We start from the raw sequence: 17,289 nt of genomic DNA, 5'->3' as shown, positions 1-17,289 counted from the left end.
CTATCAATGTGTAAATTATTGAGTTTTTGAGTTATCATATATCTTGAATAATAAGCAAAGTGTGCAGCCAATGCTACTCCAAATACTATACAATATGGAAATATATTCTTTACAATATTGCATTCTTATATTTATCTTGATGAGATGAACGTTCAATATATCAAATATTCAAAAACGTATTATATCACAGCAAAATCAAATAGTTAACATTGAAAATTTGCCAAATGATACTTGGAGATTTAAATGCCTATTGATAAGAATGTCGGTATAGGTTTTCAATATCAAAGATGATCTTTCAAATATTTCATTAAATTAGGTAGGTATTGATTTGAAAATTTTGAATTTGGTTGAATTTAACCATTTTTGGGTTGTTGTTTTTTTTGGAGCTGATTAAAGTTATTTACAGAATTGATATGTTAGAAATGTCTGACAATTTATCAAGAGACATATGCATGAGGCGTTAAACCATCAGATGGCACTCTAGCAAATATAATATTATATCATGACTGCACACTGTATTAATCAGTTATACAGTCCTAATTAAGTTAAAGTTTAAATTAAATACATGGAAGTTGTCTTAGCTCTAATGAAAGTCAATTATGTATAAATGTGCTGTTTCAAACACAGTACAGACCAGCTTTTACCGGTCTCCAATCACTTTTAACAATTGGCTGTTGACCAATCCTTTAAAATCTCTTCAAGTAGTGTATCGGTTTTATGTTCAGTTTCAAACACCTATTGGTTGAATGTGTTTGCAAACTTGGTGACCAATATTGTTTGCGACAAGATAGGTATTGTATTGTTAGATTTATTGAATACTGTGTTATTAATAATATTTACACGGTCTATTATTGCTTTAGTGCCGAGATAGATTTACAAAAGGTCAACAGTTTCTTAAGATTGCTTTGACTGGTCAGGAAATTGATTGAGGGAAGGCATTTCAACATTTGAAAAAATATCATTCTATTAAAAACAACTTTACTTTTCGCTTGTAACATTGAAAGTTATTAGGTATAGTACTTATATTTATATATTTTCCTCTGACGCATTTTTCTCAAGTCTTCTTAGTAAGTTCTTACCCAGTGTGGAGATGGAGGTGCATTAACCCAGGACAGTGTTTTTTTCCCAGATGAAAATTTAAAAAAAATAGGCTAGTCCAGTGGTTTCCCATGGGAAAAAAACTGACTTGTTGATATTGTTCTCCTTGTGAAAACTGCCTGGGGGACAAATTTACTATTAAGCCAGTAGGTCAGTAATACTTAACTCATTTAATAATTTCTTGTCAGAGAAAACCTGTAACCTTATTCCATTGTTACGGTGATTTCATGATTGAAATTTTTTGTATATTTCTCTATTGACTGCTATAATGGTATAATTTGTCTGTCTGGTTTGTTCAAATTTTTGCTTTAGAAACATCACTTTGTAGAATCATTTCAAGCACAAAATGGTTTACAAAAAGTAAATCTACGCCTTTGGATTAGCCTAGAATAAGCTTTGAATATTTACTTTTAAAATTCTTTAGCACCATTTGAATTCTGTACAGATCAATACATATCTCATTATCTTTCACAGATATGTCGAAACTAATAAAGCATGTCTTACTTTTGAAATACAAATTATATCGGAAATACTTTTTATCTTGGCTTATGTAAAGAATGAAAATAAGATCTTGCGTGCAATATTTGATGTTGTTTACATTGTAATAGAAACTATAGGTATTACTAATCAGGGATATAAAAACATAAAAACCTGACTTATGTCATGACTTTCTTTACATAATATGGTTAAAGAAAGAAGACAACTCAAGTTTGCAATGCGTTTCTTACTTCTTCTGGTCATTTTTACAGCATATTCTTGACATTTTCCATACAGGAAAAGCCCAGGGCCTGTATACATCACTGTTAAAAGTCTAAAACTTAGACTTTGAATGGCTAGAATTACTTTTCACTCATTTTTAGCTTGACTACAAAATATGGAGAGCTATCCTACTTGACCCGGCGTCAGTGTTGGCATCCTTCTGCTTCCACACCTCGGTTAAAGTTTTGAAGCGCTTCCTCTTTATCTTTGTTATACATATGGATTTGCTTCAGACTTAAAGTAGTTATTCCTCATCATCACCTATATTATATGGCACAAGGGTCATAACTCTCGCACCAATATTTCATGAATTATCCCCCTATTTTATTTAGAATTTCAGGTTAAAGTTTTGGTACACTTTCACTTTATCTCAGTTATTACTGCATGGATTTGTTTCAAACTTAAAATAGTTGTTCCACATCATATGACACAAGGTCCATAACTCTGGCACAAATATTTCATGAATAATGCCCCATTTTACTTAGATTTTTATATTAATTTTTATGCATTTTCACTATATCTCTGTTACTTTAGAAAGGATTTCATTCAAACTTAAACTAATTGTACATCATCATCACCTACATCATTTGACACAAGGGCCATAACTCTAACACTTTTATTCTATTAGTAATCCCCCATTTTACTCAAAATTTCAGGTTAGAGATTTTAATGCACTTTCACTCTATCTCTGTTATTACCAAACAGATTTCATTAAAACTTTTAACAGTTGTATCACATCATCTTTCACATCAAATGACACAACGACAATAACTCTTGCACCAATATTTTTATTTATCAGCGATCCGCCTTTTTGCTTAAAATTTAAGATTTAAGTTTTGATGCACTTTCACTTTATCCCTGTTATTACCAAATGGATTTGATTCTAATTTAGAATTTTAGTTGTACCACATCATCTGATACAAGGTCTATAACATTTGCACCAATATTTCATGAATTATGCCCCCTTTTTACTTAGAATTTCAGTTTAATTTTGATGTTTTTTATATCTCTTTGTTAGTAAATGGATTAAATCTAACTTAAAATGGTTGTTCCACATCATCACCCACATCCTTTAACACAAGGTTGATAATGCTGGCACCAATACGTTCTGAGTTATGCCCTCTTTTCACTAATAGAGTTTCTAGTTCAAGTTGTGATGCACTTTTGCTGTATCTCCTGTATTACTAAATAGATTTGATTCAAACTTAAAATAGTTGTTCCACATTATTAGTGACATGATATTACACATGGTACATTACTTTTGCAGAAGTTTTCCATGAATTATGTCCCTTTCAAAAATGATTTCATGTTTGGAGACTTAAGCTATTGCCCAATATCTTCATCTACATTTGAGTCATTATACACGCCAGCTTTCTCAGATGAGCCCAATTTCCCTATCCAGCATCAAAATAGTCAAGCGCACTGTCTCCTGTGACAGCTCTTGTTTAAAATTCTTTTTTCGGAATTTAATGAAATTTAGCTCAAATATAGTTAACTGTATAACAGAACTTTTTGCAAAAATTCAGTTGTTTATATTTATTTAAGGATTGTATTTTTAGAGGTTTTAAGTCTAAGGTAAAATTTCGGACTTTAAATGTTGATGGATATGGGCCCTGTTACGATTAAAATCCCTGAGATACAAATACATTTTACCAGGGCAGATACTATGAAATCTAGTGATTTTCAATGGAATTTATTGGCTTTGGCCAGATCTTACTGTTTTGTTTTGCTCTTTGGGATTTAATTTTGTTGATTGATGCAACAACAAAATTCTTAGATTTAAACCTCACAGATACAGTATTCTTTTAAACCACTCCTTTGCGGTAGAGCTCTCTACCGCAGCTCTCTTGCTCTACAACAGCTCTTTTGCTCTGTGGCAGCTCTCTTGCTCTACAACAGCTTTCTTGCACTACAGCAGCTCTTTTGCTCCAGAACAGCCCCTTGCTCCAGAGCAGCTCTCTTGCTCTGCAAAAGCTCTCTTGCTCCAGAACAGCTCTTTTGCTCTACAACAGCTGTCTTGTTCTACAGCAGCTCTCTTGCTGAGCAGCAGTTCTCTTAATAGCTCTACAACATTTCTCTTGCATCAAAACAGCTGTCTTGCTCCAAAGCAGCTCTCTTGTTCTACAACAGTTCTCTTGCTCTAGAACAGCTGTCTTGCTTTACAACAGCTGTCTTGCTCTACAATAGCTGTCTTGCTGTATATCTGCTGTCTTTCTCCAGAGCAGCTCTCTTGCTCTACAACAGCTCTAGTGCTCAGTGACAGTTCTCTTGCTCTACAGCAGATGCAGTGCTCTACAACAGCTATCTTGCTCTACAACAGCTCTTTTACTCTACAATAACTTGCTCTCTTGCACTGCAACAGCTCTCTTGCTCTACAACAGCTCTTTTCCTCTGCAACAGTTCTCTTGCCATACAACATTTCTCTTGCTCTACAACAGCTCTAGTGCTCTATGACAGCTCTCTTGCTCTATAACATATGAAGTGCTCTACAACAGTTCTCTTGCTCTAGAACAGCTCTAATGCTCTACAACAGTTCTCTTGCTCTACAACAGCTCTAGTGCTCTATGACAATTCTCTTGCTCTATAACATACGAAGTGCTCTACAACAGCTGTCTTGCTCTATGACAGTTCTCTTGCTCTACGACAGTTATCTTGCTCTATACTCTACATTAGCTCTCTTGCATTACAACAGCTCTCTTGTTCTGCAACAGCTCTCTTTCTCTACAACAGTTCTCTTGCTCTACAACGGCTCTAGTGTTCTATGACAGTTCTCTTGCTCTATAACATATGAAGTGTTCTACAGTAGTTCTCTTGCTCTAGAACAGCTCTGTTGCTCTACAACAGCTCTATTGCTCTATGACAGTTCTCTTGCTCTACAACAGATGTAATGCTCTACAACAGCTCTCTTGTTCTGCAACAGCTCTATTGCTCTACAACAGTTCTCTTGCTCAACAACAGCTCTCTTGCTCCAGAGCAGCTCTCTTGCTCCAGAACAGCTCCCCTGATAAACAACAACTCTTGCTTTACAACAGTTCTAGTACTCCACAACAGCTGTCTTGCTCAACAACAGCTCTCTTGCACAAAAACAGCTCTAGTGCTCAACAACAACTCTCTTGCTTATCAACAGTTCTCTTGCTCTTCAGAGGTTCATTGTAGTTTTAAGACTGTCACATTTGAAGAGAAAATAATTTTGACCCCAAATATTTGCCTGTCAAAATTCACTTTCAATTTATGTGCCATAGTATCTTCCTGAATGAACACAGGAATCCGATAATACTTGTAGTTTTTGAACTTGGCAATTAGCCAAAAGCAAGTTGTTGTCAACTTTGTAAACATTATATTATTTTTACGTTTGTAAACATGAACAGCTATGATACAGGCCTACCTTTGTTTATATTGCAGAGAGTCAACCACAGGATGGATCTGAGAGTAGAATGCCACAGCATCGAGGCACTTCGCCAGCCTTGCTACCCAGGTCAGACTCCACCAACAGTATGGATTCTACCAGCACGCCCAGGGGTGATGTTGAGGAACCAGGAGGTATTGCAAATGATGCAGAGAAAGTCAAACTAGGCCTCATGTTCCAGACCAGAAATCTAGATGAAAGGGTAATGCAGTAATACCTCTGTTAACAAAAATAGTGCATATTTTCCATTTTGACACAACCACATATTTTACCTGTTAAACATAGAAGATGGAAACTGTGGCATTATACAACAAAGTCAATTTGAACATCATAATATCATAGTGTCAAAATGTCTTTGTCCCACTGAAAAAGAATACAGTCAGATCTCGATATCTCGACTTCAACTTTGGTTGGTAGGTGGGATAATGTAGTTTTATGTTCATAAAAAAACGTCTTTTGAGACATAATATGTATATTTGCACATAACGCTGTGTAACTCTTGAACCCCTCGAAGGATTTCAAAGAAACGTGACACAAATGTTCACCACACCGAGACGACATGCAGAGTGCATGTTTTGGATGTCTTGCTTTAAGGTCAAGGTCACACTTAGGGGTCCAAGGTCATATCAGTTTGTTTCGTGTCTGCTCTGTAACTCTTGAACTGCTTAAAGGATTTCAAATGTTCACCACACCGAATTGACCCACAGAGCACATGTTTCGGATGACTTGCTTCAAGGTTAAGGTCACACTTATGGGTCAAATGTCATATATGACTTTGCTTTGTGTATATTGCTCTGCATTGCAGTGCTCTTGAATTCATTGAATACAGTATTTGTTAGTAAGTTAAACTCTCTAAAGCAACAACATCTAACTGTACAACCTTCAGCACAATATTCACTTTAGAGAGGTTGTACTATATTACTTTGAAAGTGCCAGAAATGTTTTGGCTTTTGATTGAAAAATGTGAAAAGGCTTTCAGAGAGTAAAGGACTGTCTCAGTTGTTGGTATTATGTTCAAATTAGTTTGATTGGAAAACATTTACATCATTTTGAGCTAGCACACATTTGAAAAGATGAAACATGTAAACTTAGGGAATATCATCTTAAGTGAGACAGCTTTTTCTATAATTTGAATAGATACATTGTACCCCTGATACTAGCATCTTGGGGCTATACTAGACTCTGGTCCATCCATTCAGCCGTCCATCTGTAGACGGAATTTATCCCAGCTAATTTTCAGCAATTAGTTGCTAGATTTCCATCAAACCTTGTAATTATTATCAGTACCAAGCCAAGTAGTGAATGTGTGAAGCGGGTTCCATTTGGATGATTTCTATGCTGCCCGAAAGGCGAGCATATACGAGTAGTTGCCGCTTTATCAGGCCTTAAATCATCCGTCCTTTCATCCGTCCGTCTGTCACACTTTTGTCTGGAGTATAACTTGAAAAGTATTAATGGCATTTGATTGAAACTTCACATAATCATAGAGGCCCTTGAGACACAGTGCAGTGTTAAAGAATCATAATTCTATCTTACCTAATTTTTGAATTATCTCCCTTTATTATACGAAATAAGGCTTGTCCGGAGCATTACTTGAAAAGTATAAATGGCATTTCATTGAAACTTTGCAAAATGATAGAGGCCATTGACAGGAAGTGCATTGTCAAAGAACCATAACCCTACCTTACCTAGTTTTTTTTAATTATCTCCCTTCATTATACAAAATAAGGCTTGTCCGTAGCATTACTTGATAGGTACATGTTATGGCATTTCATTGAAACTTCGCAAAATGATAGAGGCTTTTGACGGGAAGTGCATTGTGAAAGAACCATAACTCTACTTTACCTATTTTTTTTTAATTATCTCCCTTTATTATACAAACTAAGGCTTTTCCAGAGTAAAAAGTATTAATGGCATTTCATTGAAACTTCACAAAATGATAGAAGCAAAAATTACACTTAATGATATGTCCCTTAATTGCTTTAATTATCTCCCTTTATTCAATTTTCTTAGTTTAAACACATTTTTATTTCTTTCGATAAAGTTACTTAATTAAATACATGTGCAAAATACATTTGTGAAATGTCGGATTGGAAAACAAGCAGGTAAATGCTTATATTAATTCCTTTCCATAATCAATTTCAATTTTCTTCTTTTTATTATCTCCATTTTTATACGCCTGAAAGAACATATGTTATAGCCCCAGTGTCTGTCTGTTCATCTGTCTGTCACTCCGTCGGTTAGCAATTTCGTGTCCGCTCTATAACTCTTGAACCCCTTGAAGGATTTCGAAGAAACTTGACACAAATGTTTAGCACATCGAGACAACATGCAGAGCGCATGTTTTGGATGGCTTGCTTCAAGGTCAAGGTCACACTTGGAGGTCAAACGTCATCTGAGTTTGTTTCGTGTCCGCTCTGTAAGTCTTGAACTGCTTGAAGGATTTGAAAGAAACTTGGCACAAATGTTCACCACACTGAGACAACGTTCAGAGCGCATGTTACAGATGGCATGCTTCAGATCAAGGTCACTCTTAGGGGTCAAAGGTCATATGATTTTGTTTCGTGTGTATATTGCTCTGCATTGTGGTGTTCTTGTTTTTATTTGGCAGATGCCTTTTTTGTTCACTTAAATATTTTTTTATTTTTAGCTCACTTGTCACAAAGTGACAAGGTGAGCTTTTGTGATCACGCAGCGTCCGTCGTCCGTCCGTGCGTCCGTGTGTAAACTTTTGCTTGTAACCACTCTAGAGGTCACATTTTTCGTGGGGTCTTTATGAAAATTGATCAGAATGTTCATCTTGATGATATCTAGGTCAAGTTCGAAACTGGGTCACGTGCGGTCAAAAACTAGGTCAGTAGGTCTAAAAATAGAAAAACCTTATGACCTTTCTAGAGGCCATATATTTCACAAGATCTTCATGAAAATTGGTCAGAATGTTCACCTTGATGATATCTAGGTCAAGTTCGAAACTGGGTCACATGCCTTCAAAAACTAGGTCAGTAGGTCAAATAATAGAAAAACCTTGTGGCCTCTCTAGATGCCATATTTTTCAATGGATCTTCATGAAAATTGGTCAGAATTTTTATCTTGATGATATCTAGATCAAGTTCAAAACTGGTCACATATGCTCAAAAACTAGGTCACTATGTCAAATAATAGAAAAAATGACGTCATACTCAAAACTGGGTCATGTGGGAACAGGTGAGCGATTCAGGACCATCATGGTCCTCTTGTTCAATTACTCCCCTTTTATGTTACTATAAATAGCTTATTTTGTAACTTTTTAGCTCATCTGATTTTTTGGAAAAAAATGATGAGTTATTGTCATCACTTGATCGGTGTCGGCGTTGGCGTTGCCTGGTTAAGTTTTATGTTTAGGTCAGCTTTTCTCCTAAACTATCAAAGGTATTGCTTTGAAACTTGGAACACTTGTTCATCATCAATACCTGACCCTGTACAGCAAGAAACATAACTCCATCCTGCTTTTTGCAAGAATTATGGCCCCTTTTGGACCTAGAAAATATCAGATTTCTTGGTTAAGTTTTATGTTTAGGTCAACTTTTCTCCTAAACTATCGAAGGTATTGCTTTGAAACTTGGAACACTTGTTCATCATCAATACCTGACCCAGTACAGCAAGAAACATAACTCCATCCTGCTTTTTGCAAGAATTATGGCCCCTTTTGGACCTAGAAAATATCAGATTTCTTGGTTAAGTTTTCTGTTTAGGTCAACTTTTCTCCTAAACTATCAAAGCTATTGCTTTGAAACTTGCAACACTTGTTCACCATCATAAGCTGACCATGCACATCAAGAAACGTAACTCCATCCTGCTTTTTTCAAGAATTATTGCCCCTTTTGGACTTAGAAAATCAGATTTCTTGGTTAAATTTTATGTTTAGGTCAGCTTTTCTCGTAAACTATCAAAGCTATTTCTTTAAAACTTGCAACACTTGTTCACCATCATAAGCTGACCATGTACAGCAAGAAACATAACTCTGTCCTGCTTTTTGCAAGTATTATGGCCCCTTTTGGACTTAGAAAATATCAGATTTCTTGGTTAAGTTTTATGTTTAGGTCAGCTTTTCTCCTAAACTATTCAAGCTATTGCTTTGAAACTTGCAACAGTTGTTCACCATCATAAGCTGACTCTGTACATCAAGAGACCTAATTCCATCCTGCTTTTTGCAAGAATTATGGCCCTTTTTGGACTTAGAAAATCATGTGTAGGACAATTTTGCTATTATACAAAAAAATCAGATGAGCGTCAGCACCCGCAAGGCGGTGCTCTTATTTATTATTGGCCATAGGGAAAAACCTAAACAACTTTTCTGTGGTACAACATGGTTGGTACCTCCAGCTTTTAGGTGTATTCTGACATATCTGTACCTGGTAAGGATTTTTTTGCAGACTTGGAATTTTTTTTTTGAATTTCTTCCCTTTGTTGTTCTTGTCCTTTAAGCTTCAACAGTCTTTAAATTGTGCTCCCATCCTCAGATATAACCCTTTGGGCGTATATTGCCCCGCTTGGCGGAGCTCTTGTTTGTTTTTGGTTTTTAGTTTTTGAACACACATCTCAAAACTGACTTTCAGTGACCTTGATTTTGACATACTTACTGACTTTACAGCAATGAAATTTGGAGATCTTATACAATTTTGCACATTTTTTGTGCATCTTTGTACATTTTCTCCCTGTACAATATACAAATGCAATGTGTCATATTTTCAATACCCCTTTTCCTCTGACAATAAGCTTCTGTCTGGGGGTATTTATCACTATTAGTGATAGGTCTTGTATTGTGAAACAAGTGATAGGGTTAAACTGGGATATATTTTTGAACTTTGGGTGTTTTGTACTGAAGGTGAGGTAAAAGTGAATGAGATGAATGCCCAACAAGCTGCCATTATCTACTGGCTGAACAAAACTTTCCAAAGTTTGACATCAGAGCAGCAATTTATAGAATACAATTACAGGACAATATATTCATTTTCTGATAATATTTTTGTTTTGATCACTTCACTTAATGTTTAATCTATGATAAGTTCCAAAATATTATCAGCTCTTAATAAATAAATCAACTCTTGTAAATGTATATTGCTTTCCATAAAGTGTGGGCTTTCTTAAATTTGTTTGATAACGTCACAATTTGAAGTGTAACATGTCTGGATTAGCTAAATTTTCGTTATTCATATTAATATAGAGAATTTGTTTTATATTTTGAAGTTCAAGGATTGAAGTACTCTTGATAAACTGCGCAAGTTGATTTAGTGTATTTTTATGATAAAAACATATAAGAATGTTTCTTTGTATGGTACCAATTGAAAATGCAAAACACTTAAATTATAACTACCTTGCTTACAACCTTTTCATGTGTCTCTTATTTTACATTCCTGTTAAAATGACTTTATGGCTGTTAATGTTTTTTTGCACCTGCTTTTCTCCCAAGTTAAGTCATTAGTTTTGAAAGAGACACAAGATAAAACTACGTTTGGCTTCAAAATTAATTTATGTCACTATTATAGAAACTTCCTGCTATTTGAAGAAAGAGCGCCAGTACCATTTAATTGATGCATAAAACTTAAGCATTTTGTTACTGGTTTAGGCACTGAATACTGAAGTGACAGAAGGTTTGGAATGCGGAACATATTTAGATGGGTATTATGCTATCAATTATTGTAGCAGCGTAATGATTCTAAGTTTGCTGTTACTCATGAAATTAATGTTTGCTTTTAGCATTATTACTATTTCGTGAATATTATTCTGTATGAAAAGCTGGATTTTATTGATAAAGTTGTGGCATTAATGTAGATTAAACTTGTATTTATTATTAACTTAAAGACTATTTTCTTAATTTCTTGTAATTTTGATCTTTTATCTGATATGACTGCATTGTGTAACTGCAGGATTTTTCTTGAAAATTTATGCTATTCATACAGATTCGTTACTCTTCTATAGACCTTGGTAGCAATATTTAGCAAAAAACCAACAACGACATAGTAGATGTGTTAGCAAGAATTGACATACAAATTATCCCTACAGTGCTGTCATTCATACATATGTACGAGAAATTCTGTTTGTCAATGTTGTATTTAGTTAAGTTCATTTAAACATGTGTATTTGGACTTTTCAGATGCAATCATTCCAGACATTACTTGCTAATGATGAAAATCAGCTGACAGTCGAAGAACAAGAGAGTGTGTTTGATAAAATACGTACCGATCATGAGAAACTTCGTAGAGATTATTTACAATCCAAAGAAGACTATAATGTATTACGGCGATCAACAGCAACAGGGTTAGATGTGGCATTTGACCAGGAAAAAGAATTAGAGGGAGAATTGTTTAAACTTGGGATGAAATTTGATGAAATTCATGAAAAAGTTGAAGAAAATTTAAAAGAAAAATCTGCTAAAAGACAGCCATTTCAGAAAAAACATCAGGAAAGTGGTGACTCGACACTTGAAAATTCCATGGATGTTGATCCATCAACGGAAAATATAAAAAAGAAAATGGAAGGTATAAGTGCAGGGAATGACCTTCTTGAACCTAAACGTGATTCAGAGTTTGATAAAAAGTTAGAACACTTACATGAGGAATATAATGCTTTAATGGATAGATATAGGAGGTTAAAACAGATGGCAAAAACACCAGAACGGGAAAAGGAAATAGATAATTTAGTTAAGGTAGGTGTTAATTGCATTGCATTGGAGAAAATCTCTATAGCAGTTCAAATTTGAAAACAATGTGAATACCAGTATGTGATACAATATCATTGTAGCTTTTCACAAAAAGGGTTTGGTTACATGGAGGAAGGTGGGGGAGTGGTTTCAACATGTCCACTGATACTTTTAAATAAAAATCTAAGTCTGATTTCTCCAAACTAGAAAGGTGCACATTCTACCAGCTTGCTTACCATTGATAAGATCTCTAAATTTTTCATCTGAAAATTGTTTTATAAAATTTTCTGTGAAATACCTGGATTGTGTGTATACATATAAATATGTTTATAAATGATATACTTACATTAAATTTTTATCATGTGATGGCATTTGATTCAATGTACAAACTTGGAAGTCTGTTTATTCAAGCTGCACATGTATTTAAAACAAAAAGTTCTGTTGAAAAAAAGAAAAAAAAAGATTTTATACAGGTGAAGTTGTCTTTGTATTCAGTTCATTTAACTTTTCCTGCTGCTTTCCATATTAAATATATTTTTCTTATAATGTATTTATATGTAATATCAAGAAATATTTTATTTAACAACAAAAATGCATTTTATCATGTTAGTAATAATGTACTTCAGAAACTTCGAAAGATTTGTAAAGAGGAACCAGATATTTTTAAACTGCCATCAGATCTTCAACCAGGGTAAGACATTTGCATAATGGTTTTTCTGTATTAAAACACAAGCATACCTTTGACCCTTTATCAATCTGTTTGCTTTTGTATTTGTTATTCCCCTTCCCTATACATACACCAGTGTACCTTTCACATGCTGTTGATATGCGGTTCGTGGGCGTGAACGTGGGCGTTGGTAAAACACCTCGCTAAGACAACCAATAATTAGCCGTCTCTGAGAGGAGAGATGTAGCTGGAAAATATCCAAGAACACAGTTTTTAAAAATTGACGTAATCACTTTATTAGGTAGAAGTCATCTGTGTAAAACATACATTACATAAAATCAATATGAAAGAATTCATACAATTAAATTTGTTTAGGGAATTTAACAGAAATTAACATACACAATCATTTGGGGAAATGCTCAAAGAATTAAGTAGAGATATGATTATTTCGACAACTCGCTTCTATGAGAGTCAGCGCCAAAGTTTTAAAATACATTCTATGCATGGTACATATTATTATTAGTGGGTGACATTTCTTTTCAAGTCTTTTTCTTCTTTTTTTTTTATATATATATTTTTTTATGAATAGAACATATTTACACAATATATATACAATGAATTTTTTTGCAATATGATATTTTCTGCTTATATCAATGAAACTTTGTCAGAGCATGAAAATGCAATATAGTGCCAAATTTAACAACAATCAGCCATAAAGATTTCAGCTACTTAGAAATTAATACCAATTGTTGATTTACTTTAACAGAAATAAGGATACATCAAATATCATATTCATTCAGCAATAATTGTTTTAAATCAATGTACAAAGTTTGATGATAATACAGAAATATTTTGGACACCTTTATGAAAGGTTTAATTTTTATATGCTGAAACAATGATTAAATGACTGAAATAATAAAATAACAGACAATAATTCTATACTTGTTACCGTTACAGAAAAATCATGAGAAAATTCAATATAAAATAAGAAAATGTCACATACCTGGAAAATATCCAAGAACACAGTTTTTAAAAATTGACGTAATCACTTTATTAGGTAGAAGTCATCTGTGACTTCTACAACTGGCTCTTGGTTTTTATTAGCAACTTGATTTCCAGGTGACAAAATTGAGTAAACAGAGAACATACTCCAGGAAATGAAACAATCACAGTTTTTCTTTCAAAACTGACTAAAAGTAATTAAAATTTGATAAGTTATCACCTAGAGCTAAGTGCTTAGCTTAGGTTCACATCAAAAGTGATTGTGTAACAAACACTGTAGAAGCCAACAGCAAAGTTCTCAGACATGTTCGTATAATCAAGTAATTTGTGACATAATATGAAAAAAAGGTTTTTCTTTTAAAGTGGCAAATATGTTTTAGCACCTATTAACTTTCTCCTAAGTATGTGATCTTAATAAGTAAACATGGTAAAGTTTGGGGGGGAAAAAAATTGTCTACACAAGAATGCAAAACTACTAAGAAAACAAATATTTACAAAATATGTTAAGTATCTTAACAAATAAAGACTCATATGAGACAAAAATATTTTTTTTTTTTTTTACAAATTCTTACTTTTATGAATAAAAATAATTATAAGGAATTTGCACAAATTTTGGGGCATAACAACTTCCCCGGCTTAAATGAAGGAACAGTTGTTTCTATAAAACCCACACCATAGTTAAGCCTTTGAACAACCAAGGATTCTTCACTACAGCCTAAAACTAACACCAAAACCAAGCAATGTCAACAGCTGTCTTGACCTGTAGAACCCAGAAAGTTGGGAAACAATGATAAAATACCTGTAGCAAACCAAATTAAAAGAGATATAGCACTACGAAGACAACATAGAAGACAGTTGTAGGATTTACTACAGGAATTCTATATGATGAAAGATAGAAAAGATAGAAATGTGCGCACAATATTGGATTCTACCGACACGAAAGCTTACAAACACAACTAACTAGTTCTAGTCTGACTGACTTGTGAAATACTTTGGCTTTTTGCGTTTCCTGGCTTTGCCCTGTTTTGTGTGAGTTTTTAAGTACCTTCTAATGAGTTGCAATGGGACAGAATCCTCTCGCAACCATACACGCTTGCCATTTTTAAGTTTAACTTTGTACCACTGGCCATTTGAGGTTTTGGCATAAACAATAGCCAAAATGTCATTTGGATCAACAACAGAAGGTTGATCAGACTGCTGCTTGACAGCTGTTTGTTTCATAGGTTGATGTGACTGTACACTGTCGTTGTCAAAGTTATCATTTTGACCTGGCGGTACATTGTCAGCATCTGTAGTTTGGTCATGCAGAGCATTTTGTGTTTCTGCAGTATCCTTAGTTTGAGTGGGGCTTTCAGTGTTACCCGCAACCTCAGTTTCAGTATCAGACTCAGAATCAAAAACATCATTGTCCACTGGTCTCTCTTTGTACAGCTTAATTCTGGAAGCATTCACGAGAGATTTATGAACTTTGTTTTGTCTGAGATCTTTGATTTTATATGTGAAGGAAGGCCCTATTTCTATGATTTCATAAGGTCCTGTCCATTTATTTGAAAGTTTTGATGACAAGCCTACTTCAGTTTTCTCTTGCTTAGAAGAACTTTATTTCCAACAATAAAGTTTGGAGCCTTAGCCTTACGGTCATGTCTAGCCTTTGATTTGCACTAAACATTTAGCACCAACAAGATTAATACTTGGTAAAGTTTCAGAAGGTTCTATGAGCACAATGTCATCCTTACTAAAGCCTGATATCCTAACAGGAATAACAACTTCAGATTCAGCCGGTATACATTCAGTCTTACGACTGCGGGCATAGCCAAACTTACTATCACAGACAAGACTGACAGACACAGTGCCTTCACCTACAGTTAACATTCTATGATGAAAATTAAGGTTGACATGATTTGTAACCATAAAATCTACACCTAAAATAACTGAGTGATGCAACTGTTCTAAAACAATAAATGTTTGATCAATTTTCAACCCTGAAATATCAAAAGTAAGCTTAACTTGCCCAAGAACAGAATGTTTTTCACCACCTACTCCAGTAATAGGAGGGAGAGAAGTTTGTTCAATTTCAGCCCCAGGAGCATATTTGTCGAGGACAGATCTTTTAATACAGCTAACGTCTGCCCCAGAGTCGACAAGTGCCTGACAACGCCTGCCATAAAATTCAACCATTATAGTATTCCTACTCAAAGAAGTTGCTATACAGACTTCAGGTGAATTGGTTTTAGCTACATTAATGCCTTCAGAACCTAATGAATTAAAGCCTGCATTCTTAGGTACATTTTTATTGAGATTCTGCACAGATTCCGACTTAGCACCTTTTGAATGATGTAAAACATTGCTATGACTGTGCCCATCTACATGCGACTTACGCAAATAGACAGGCGCGAGTCCCTATTGGGTTTTGTTTGCCTCATCACGTTTCTTTTTTTCACAAGTTTCAGTGAAATGATTATATTTTTCACAATAACTACATTGAACATTGCGAGCTGGACATTTAGAAAAAGTATGACAAGCCCTACCTCCACAGTTTCTGCATGGTCTCTGTCTATCTTGTTTGTTCTGCTGCGGTCTGTTCTGTTGTGGGTAGATCTGCTGCTGTGGCATCTGCACTTGTGGCTGATAGTACTGTTGTTGGTACAATGGAGGTTGCATGTTGTAGTTAGATTGATGCGACAAATGTTCATTAGGCATTTGGTTTTGATGACGGCGTCTGCTCCATGTCGGTTGCGGCGGCTGACTTATTGAAGTGTCATTGAATTTTGACGAAAGCACTGAAATCACCTGTTCACATACCTTATCAGTTATTTTGTCCATATGTGTTTCAGCAGAAGCAACTGCCCTAATTTCGCGCTTTTCACTTAAAACACATCTTTCGGCAACCAAAGCAGCTTTTCTGACATCTTCTAATGTCTTAAGAGATTGTGGCATTACCATCTTACGAATTTCTGGAACTAGTCCCTCAGAAGCTAAATGAGCAATGGTTTCTGATTGCAATTTAGAACGCGATGAAGCATCAGTAATGCGCGTAATGTAATCACACACTGGTTCATGTTCATACTGTTTAATGCTGTAGATTGCAGTATCAGGTGGGAGTCCATCAGACCCATTGAATCTGTTCTTAAATTGTGTCATCATTTCATCTGGATTGTTCTTAACGTCAGTTGGCAAGGCTTTATACCAGCTGTATGCATGACCCTTAAGCATAAAAGCAAAAGTACTCCACTTACGTTCATTGTCAATTTTCATTGCTGTGCAGTAGTTGTCGTATGACTCAAGCCAGTCTTCAGCATATTCGCCTGGCTTGCCTTCAAAATGTTGAAGCTGGATATTTAGAGACATCTCTTCCTCTTCAGATGGTGTTTGCTCTGCCACCAGAACTGTATCGTGAATATCGTGATGAGATTGGTCCTCTTCTTCAAACGATATATCACTATTGACGGTGTTTCCACTCACGTCACTTAGCCCAAGGGAAGAATCAAGACTTGAAGATGGTTCTGCGTCTTGTCCTTTCGCTGGCTTTTTGGATTTCCCACGAAGGTTGTAGTTTTGGTTTAGAGGCGCTGACATGAGATCGAAACCACTTTGTTACCCCACCAGTTGATATGCGGTTCGCGGGCGTGAACGTGGGCGTTGGTAAAACACCTCGCTAAGACGACCAATAATTAGCCG

The 17,289-nt window shown here is 35.1% G+C and overlaps 1 protein-coding gene across 12 annotated transcripts in view; it reads left to right on the top strand.

Annotated features, from left to right (window-relative positions):
• The window catches only part of LOC123554492 (uncharacterized), a 105,386-nt gene that overhangs the window by 23,099 nt on the left and 64,998 nt on the right, over positions 1–17,289 (top strand). For all 12 annotated transcript variants that reach the window (XM_045344791.2, XM_045344704.2, XM_045344730.2 and 9 more), the window contains 3 exons: positions 5,260–5,465; positions 11,397–11,948; positions 12,569–12,633. In XM_045344791.2, coding sequence (XP_045200726.2) covers positions 5,260–5,465; positions 11,397–11,948; positions 12,569–12,633 — 823 coding nt within the window. The remainder of the gene's footprint in view (positions 1–5,259; positions 5,466–11,396; positions 11,949–12,568; positions 12,634–17,289) is intronic.

The sequence above is a fragment of the Mercenaria mercenaria genome, chromosome 15 (genome assembly GCF_021730395.1).
Source record: "Mercenaria mercenaria strain notata chromosome 15, MADL_Memer_1, whole genome shotgun sequence".
In the NCBI taxonomy this organism is placed as follows: domain Eukaryota; kingdom Metazoa; phylum Mollusca; class Bivalvia; order Venerida; family Veneridae; genus Mercenaria; species Mercenaria mercenaria.
This window is presented reverse-complemented; position numbering and strand designations above follow the sequence as displayed.